At 29.5% G+C, this 9,254-nt stretch overlaps 2 protein-coding genes across 2 annotated transcripts in view; one reads left to right on the top strand and one right to left on the bottom strand.

Annotated features, from left to right (window-relative positions):
- Window positions 1-1,813, bottom strand: part of LOC105618482 (putative sodium-dependent multivitamin transporter) — a 5,376-nt gene extending 3,563 nt beyond the window's left edge. Inside the window, exons 1-2 of the mRNA XM_012200014.1 lie at window positions 1,748-1,813; window positions 774-995 (exon numbers count right to left, since the gene is read on the bottom strand). Of these exons, the coding sequence (XP_012055404.1) occupies window positions 774-995; window positions 1,748-1,813 (288 nt within the window). The remainder of the gene's footprint in view (window positions 1-773; window positions 996-1,747) is intronic.
- The window catches only part of LOC105618483 (tensin-3), a 191,185-nt gene that overhangs the window by 41,512 nt on the left and 140,419 nt on the right, over window positions 1-9,254 (top strand). The gene's annotated exons all lie outside the window — the stretch shown is intronic.

Here is a 9,254-nt window from a genome sequence, read left to right on the forward strand (position 1 = left end):
AACGTTAAATTAACGTACTAACGTAAGTAAAGTAAATAAAGTTAAAATTAATAAAGTTATAAGTAAGTAAGTACGACGAACGTAAGTATACTATAGTGTGTGTGTGTGTGTGTGTGTGTGTGTGTGTGTGTGTGTGTGTGTGTGTGTGTGTGTGTGTGTGTGTGTGTGTGTGTGTGAGACAAAACGCCTATATTAATCACCTATATTAATATACGCCTATATTAATACAAATGTATGTGTCTGTGTGTATGTACACTCATCAACTAAAAAGTTACAACATTTTTTTTCCAATTGATTACAGCCTGCTCACTGAGCGATTGATTCTTACCATTATGAATTTGACCATTTAGATTCAATTATCTTGCTCTACTAGCAAGACTGAGCTCCGAAATCGAAAAAAGTATTACAATCTGATGTGTGTATATATTGTATTTGATGATTAATAAAAATAAGCGTTTTATCACACATAATCTACTATGTTGCCTCTCATTGGCTTTAAGATTTTTTTTGCAAAATACATTTTTTATAATTGTTTAGGAATAGATTTATTATACATAATATAAATTATTTTGCAGTTTCTCAAAATCTTTTAAAAAAGTTTTATTAATTCTTATTTTCAAATCAATTTTACATTCTGCATCGTTTTTCTGTTTAAAATTTGGCAAATTAATACATTCGATTATAGTTTACGTAATATTAAACGATATAACTGAACATTGAAATGTTCTTTAGACTAGTAATCGATATTGCTCGTGCAAGCATCTGACAATTACCTCATAGATGCTTACGACTTTTATCTCAAAGAAGACTGGTAGATAACAAGTGGCAATGATCGGTACGGTGAAAATGCCGGCAGCATACATTAACGCAACGATCAGGCCGCGAATGTAAGTTTCCCCGCTCATTCCGAGCATAGTAATTCCTGATACATGGGAGGCCATCATAGCGATCGAGAGGGGTAAGACACCTAATGAATTGTCCGCGGAGAAGTACTCCTATCGATGATAATTGTGCAATTGGTTAAACAGCAATTTTGTATTGTACATCGTTATAGGAAACATCGTTTATGACAACGTTGTAACGTTTCCATAAAGAGATTTTTCTGACATTGTCGCGATGGATAAAATTAGTAAATCTCGATACTGCTCTGTTTTTTAAAGTTTTTTTATCATAATTATTTAATCAATCTGTAAAATACAATTTGTCTGTAACTCATCAATTAAACATTCACGTTATTAATTAAAATGTTAATTTAAATCAATCTTTGATAAAATTATGGAAAATTACATACTTATATCTTAGAATCATTTAATCTTGACTCTATGAATTTATGGAACCATCTAATATTTATAAGTACTTTTTCTTAAGAGATTCTATATGAGAAATAAAATAAGAAACTATATATGCTTTACATTAATATATTAGGCGATCAAACGCGTTTTATTTCATAATTATGATAAATTTGAATTGATCTCGACATTCAAAATTTATGGATTATTGATTAGCGCTTCTCGAGTTATTGAGTTGAATCGTAACGACAGTTAATTAACACATCAAACACTTAGAAAATTGTTCGAGATTTAATTTATTACTGATACCCATAATTTATGCGGATATTTATCGCAACATGAGATCGATCATATAACATATATAACAGCATAGATATGATTCGCGTGCAGATTATCGCGATCAGACTGGTTTAATGATGAATTGATCCGTATAGAAATTGATTTTGTTGTAAACTGACCGTGGCAGTACTTTGTCGACCACCGCTGAATCGATAATAGAGTCCGATAATGATGGAGACCGACATAACTGCTCCGATCACAAGATAATCTTGCCATTGCAATCTGTTAATTTCGCCTTCAATAGGTGTCTATAAATAAGAAAAAAAAGCAAATCTTTTTTACTATAATTTTAAAATCCATAATAAAAATTTTAAGCACAATTTTTTAACAATTTAATTTTTAAATATGTAGCTAACAACGCTAAACTAGTAGAAAAATTTTCTTAAATATTTTAAAATTTATAATCAAAATTGTAATAAACATATTTTGTAAGATAATTATTTATTTATATTTAATTATATAATTATGTACTTACATCCATTCTGTAATTATATAATTATGTACTTACATCCATTCTGTAAAATTTACACCATTTACTTGACAAAAAATTTAACTTCGATCTTACTAGTTAAATTTTGGAAATTTTCATTGAAATAAAAGATTTCCACAACTTTTTCTACACTTTGAAAACACCAAGAACACGTAGATTCAAGTGTCATGAGTATTCGACAAGGTCTTACTAACAAATGTGTCCATTTGCATTGCATGATACAAAAACGCATGAGAAGTTATTACATAAAGAATTGCTCGGCATATTTATAATGTTAAAGCACGCAAACCACAGATTTCATCGGTAAATTAGACTTCACAATATGTAATAGACGTGATAACATGTTGTTCAGTGCTAATTAATGGTTAGATAAATAAAAAGTTTATCTACGAGAATATTGTGAATATCGATGATGAAAATGGAAGTTGAGTTGTATTTGAAACAATTGTATTTGAACATGTTCATTGTAAACATATATGTATTGTATAATATATAAATATATATATATATATATATATATATATATAAAAGATTTGTCACATGTAATATGAGAAAGCTTTTTAAATCATGGATTTACAAATGTTCTGAACATTAATTGTAATATTGGATATTGGTTGAAATTGAATCCTGAGGAAAGATTAAATGGCGATTATTGGATAAGGCTCAACTTTAATTTAATGTGCCGTAGACGATATCGTTCAAGATGATTATCTTTACACACCAGTTGGTGCAATGGATCAATTCATTTAACAGCGATGAAAACGAAAAGAGATAGATAGAAACTTTAAATCGATAGATACATTTAATCCCAACGTTAATTAAATAACAACATAATTAAATCTATCTAAGAGATCATGTCTTCGTATTATATATAATATCGTACAACGTACCAATATTATATCGTACAACATTTATATTTCCAGCGCATGCAATTAAATTTTTGTTTGAACTGATTATGAACAGGTTTCCCATATTTATTTTCTGATCTTAAAATGCAATTATAAATGCAATAACAGTTTATATTTGTAAAGATAAAAAAAATCAGAATTAAAATATATTTGGTAATATAATAATATGATGTAAAGGAAAAAGTAGACAATTTATTTCGCAGAAGACATGAAAGTGGCGGGTGCGATTTCTGTTATATAACTGTAGTTACATCGATCTAATAATTATCTGTGTATAATAATGCTTTATCATAATGTCGATATTTTTTTAGTATTGCTAAATACTATTATTTTTAGTATTGCTAAATACTATTATTTTAGTAACGAAGAATAATTGCAAAAATATATGAATAATCGATAGTAAGGAGACAGTATATATAACTTTTTAAAGTTTTGATATATATATGTTCACACAAATACATTAGTTATAAGTAATTTCCGTTTATATTTTCATGAATTGAAGTTACATCATTAAAGACGGAGAATTAAGTATGTTCCTTTTAATAGTACTTATTAAATATCTATTTTTATAATTCTACAATAAATATTTTTATAGTTCTACAATAATTTAAAATAATTCAAAAAAGAAAGAAAAGGGGGAATAGAATTTTTTAAATTCTTTAGAAAGTTTGAAAGTGCTAAGGAAAAAACGTATCCATTATTTTGTTCACTCTTAGGCGCGTATTTGATTATCTTATTTGAATTTATTTCTTCCGTATACAGTTAATTATGCGGCACAATAATAGTTAATGACAATCCTGTTTAAGCGTCGACTAATTTTCGACATTGTTATTGGTCTGTCGACCGCGTTGTTTTACAGGAATAGCATTGCCAATAAAAGAGGGGAAAAGAACTGCGGACAAAAGAGGAACAGGGAGAGAGAAAGAGAGGAGGATAGAATGAGGGAGAAAAAGAGGAACTCGTAAGTGGTGAATTCCCGTCATTAAGTCGTTAGCCGGACGACAGCAGACTAACTGTCGGCTAACTGGCTGCTGAACTTGATCGACCAATCGTTGACCCCCACGGTCAATCGAAATTTACCGTGTGTTAACCACTCTTGTTTCATGTAATTCTTCCATATTATCCGGATGCGTAAACTGCTTTCAATAATTTGAGGGAAAATATCATGATCGTGAAACAGCCTGAATTGTTCAACTTGAAGGTAATGCAAGGGTTAAATTAAAATGTAAAACAAAATGTAAATTTTGTTCGCGATCGAGTCAATTATTTGGAAAGCTACGTGTTTTCGTACGTGACCTATAATTGTCTTCTTGCATTATAATTAGGAACTTGTAAAGAGATATCTCATTTTTTTTAAGGCATTTGATCTCAAATGTTCTCTTTTCTTAAAAACATATTTTTTTCTCTCTGAAGGTAACATTACATATTTCAATACCTTAATAAAAATGCATTTATGTAAAAGTTCTACGAAAATTAGTTAAACAGTAGCGAAGTACTAATTGATTTTGCTCGTAACGCCGCACTTAATAAAAACTTAATTTATTAAATATTATTTACTATATTTAAAGTAAACGAACTATATCAGTAAAGACTTTTTACTGTCTACTATTATAAAAAAAATGTTTTGTAGAAATCTGAAATATTTATATAAAAAATGAACTTTTTTAAATCCTTGCATTTTTGTTGTATATTCCATAGAGATGGATTATATGGCTATTCATAGGGGGAGGGAGATATGTATGGCTCATGAAAAATTTATACATAATGCATATAAAATGACACAATAACTTATAAAATGCGTTTATAAAGTTTTATTAAAGAATAAGAATGATAAAGAATAAGAATGATATGTATATGAAGTAATAAATAATAATTACAATCTTTCCACAAGTGTTATGACATGAGGTACACATTTCATGTAATGCGTTTATTGCATTTAGTGCACTGAATTCAATCTGCGCACTTTGCATGCTTTGGGCATAAATCCCGCCTGCTAAAAATGCCGTATATCCCAAACAGGTGGGATATATAAGACAACAAACTAGACAAAGAATACAAGAGCAAAATACTTGTATTTTGTTATACAATATACTTTACTATTCCTCATGTATCACGAAATAATCATTAAGTCTTTTACATGTACTACAGTAATCATTTTATGTAGATTATAATTTATGATGATGCTATTTAACACAATGACAAATCGATTCAACTTACAATAATTTCATTAATATTAACAGTAAGAAATCTGAAATCATAACATTATACTAATATAACATACTAATATAACATAAAGGCATGTAACAGAGTGATTATTCCCACTCCTTCTATTTTTTCTGACTTCGGCGGCGTAAATCCCAGCACGGCATATTTGCCGAAGTTACCTTATATATGATTACATATTCTCAGAAGCATTCAATATTAAGCTTTTTCACACCCATCGTATATACCCATACCCAAGCATTAACGTCCGTTTCAACGAAGGTGTTAATTAACTTGACGTATATTTAGCGAATCTCATTGGCATCTTGAAGTTTGTGAAACATATAATCCAGAATTTCATTTCTTTTTCAATATAGATATACAAGGCAAGGTATTTTCGATCATGCTATTAAATAAATCCAATATGGATTAATTTTGTATCGTCATGATTTTAATTTTACTTTTTGATAAAATGAAATGGATTTCAGCTCGCGTCTCCTGCTTACACAAAATTTTGTTTCCAACAACACATTTTTTAAAAATTAATTCAGATTATATTCATAATCTATGATTATTATTTTATGAATTAAAAATAAATATTATATAATGCGCATTGTAATTGTGCGGATACGAAGATACATATTTTGCATTGAAAAGGTGTTGATTACCGTTATTCGATTCGCCTGAGAATGTAAGCCAATCTGATAATGCTCGCGTGCAAGTGAGTTCCCATAATTAATTCCAGTCATTAATTAATAACGAGATGGCTGATCCCCTATCGCACGTTTGTGGTATTCGACTCAATTCGTGCGTGATGCCATGCTTCGTCTACCGTGTTGATTTCGTGCTCTTAATTAATCCAATGTGTTTAACACATGGGGAACATAATAATCACAAGGATCAATTCCAAGAATTAATTTCTTTAGGAACATTTTTTAGGAAGATTAAATATATAACAAATGATGTAAGGAAGCAATTTTTGGTATAATAAAATATAATAAAAAAGAATTTCTTCTATAAAGTTATTTTTAAATCAAAATTCGCTGAGGATTATGAAACTGTTGTTATGATACTTGACATTAGATTTACTGTCGTAAAAAGTCTAAATTGTGACTCAGAATCATATGATCTCTTACAATATCTTTTTCATCTTTCCCGTTGACGAAGCGTTTCTACTCACGTATAATGTTTATTTAAATTATCTGAGCTCATCAGGCATTAAATTACTGCTATCAAATAAATTTTTATCACGTTTATTTGAATCATTATGAAAATAAAAAATTGTTATCATCACGTCAAGATCTAATTTTTGCTTAAATATCGTTTTTCTTAGTATTTATTTTATTGTATTCATTTATACGGATTTTATTAGGAAAGATAATTCATGAGTTTTCGTAGACTATTATATTTTACTCATGTAAATAAATTAATATACGTGGAATCACAGACGTACATGAAACTCAGATAAATTATCTCCCTAAAAATAGTCGTATTGAATATTACATTTAATTACTGACACTAATAACAAACGTTTTGATTTACATAAAAAGATTTTGAATTACGGAGAAGCAGAATTTTTTACATAAAAAACACATAAATATTGATGTTGTCAGCATTTTAAGAATATTGTTAAAATATTCAAAGATATAATTTTTAATATCTTTATTTTCTTTATTTCACTATTTCTCGGACATGTTGATTTGCAACACATTTATAATATTAAATAGTATTCAATATAAACATGACATGCTTGTGATACGAGATATTATGTTTTTCTCACATTAATATATCGTGACTTGGAAGATTCCACGGATTAAGCGATCCTAAAAGTTTATATTAATAGTAACTGTTAGTCTTCATCAAGTCGCGCAAGTGTCAATTGGTTCTCTTGATATTATCGCACAGTTCGTCATAACACAACTCCAAGATGCGGGCTTCACTATGAATTCCAAGGCACGTTAAAAAATATATGGGTCTCTTCAGTACGGCACGTAGTACGTTACTAAAGTTATCAATTAAGTCAATTAACAAAGTCTTGCGCTCTTCTTTAGTGGAGGCAAAAGAAATGCCTCGTGAAGGTTTTATTCACTATACAATGCACGTTGAGCGGCAAACTTGCCATGGAAAGTAGAATATGACAAAACCGCGTATTAAAATTCCTGCATACGTCGAAGCGCTGGTTAACACGATTAACGAAGTGTGGCGAGCGACGATTTTTCGGAATGTGCCAATCTATCGTGATGCTATAGCTTAATGGATATTCGGAATCGATAAACTACCAACGTTAAGCAAATTTGCAATGCAATTTGACGTTCTGCAACTGCAAATATCGAATCAAGGAAATTCAATAGCAATTTGAAACAAGGAAAAAAACTGCAATTTATTAGCATTGGGAATTTTTATAATTTTAAATGTGCCTTTCGCGGGATACTTATTTGATTGATTTACCCTATTAATCATTAGTGTTATTAATTACTCATTAATGCCAATGTTATTAAGAATTAATGATTGCAAGGATTATCGATTTATCTTAATTACGAAGATGACTAGATTACAGTATACGATATTAAGATTCAGATATAAAATAGAGATTTAAAAAAATATGAAATATTATGCGCTATGTCAAAAAGATCGATTCGTGAAACGCATGAATGCGTTTTTTATGTATTACCACAGTTATACCTTGCATTGCGACACGGAATATTCAGATTCGCAGTGCACCTGCAAGTAGAAATATTTCCGACCACCGGTACGGCGTCACGCAACAATCACGCTGTCGGTTACGTCAAACGACATTCCCAGTAAATTTTTTCTGTTGCAATTTCGATGCCGCGTTTGATATATCGACCGACAATCACTCGCAATCAAGGCCGTACAGGTGCGGTCATTAATTATATTAAATTACATGGGTCGAAGGAAAAAGCGAAGCAAAGTATATACGAAAGCATTGATGTTATTTTTGATGCACGATTAGAGATCAAATATTAGAAATCCATCTTTCTTTTCGATGAAATTAATTAAGCAGCTTATTTTATTTTACAGAAAGAGTCAAATGAACTAAGAAATCGCATGTCAATCGTGAACTCTCTTTATGCATACAATTGCATTGAACTATTATTACAATACTTCTGAGCGTACACAATAACAGCAATTATTCGTTGATTGATTATTGAATAATTCTGACAACACATTGTCGGCATTATTCAATAATTATTTACGTTGTTAATACATGTCAATACAAACAAATGCAGATAAAATGCAAAATACAGTTTATCTAAATTATCAAATTTGATTACAGTTAACACTTTAATTTTTAAATAGATTTTATTAAAGGCTGAAACATTTTAACAAAAATTACAATTATTAATTATAATTATTTTCATTAAGAAAGCTAATTATTACCGTTATTAAGAAGGAGAATTGATAAATTTTGGACAATATTTATTTATTTATATTAATTTTAGAATTGTCAAATCTTGTGTAAAAATTATCTTCTTCTTATACTTGTACATATAACATAAAAAAGTGTCGCTTTTATAATTCATGACATTCGCAATTTTATGTGATTCAGTCAATAACAAAGTAAGGCCTAACAATTACAAGCACATGCTAGATCGTGAAATATGAGATGTCTAGGAAAACAAATTGCCGTCAGGCGGTCGACTGATAGAGCATCAATTCCTTACAAATTCTCGTGGCGATTACATATTTTCTAGGCACGCCTCGTTATATATCACTTTATCGTTGCATCGTGAACTCAATGTGTTCAATTCACTTGGCGGTCAAGTCGTTGTATTTGCGCCATAAATAAAGTAGCCAGATTTTACGCTTAATGTGCAACATTAATCTCGCATCCTCATTCTTACTACGGTGAAAAGGTCAGAAAATGCCACTATTATTATTTTCATTCGTAATGATGTATATAATTTCAAATAAATACATAGAAAGAAAAATATTATAAAATGATTCTTGCAATGTTTTAGATATTTAAAAAACTGATTTAATATGTTTTGAGAGAGAGAAACA

This window comes from Atta cephalotes (assembly GCF_000143395.1).
Source record: "Atta cephalotes unplaced genomic scaffold scaffold00017, whole genome shotgun sequence".
Taxonomy (NCBI): Eukaryota; Metazoa; Arthropoda; class Insecta; order Hymenoptera; family Formicidae; genus Atta; species Atta cephalotes.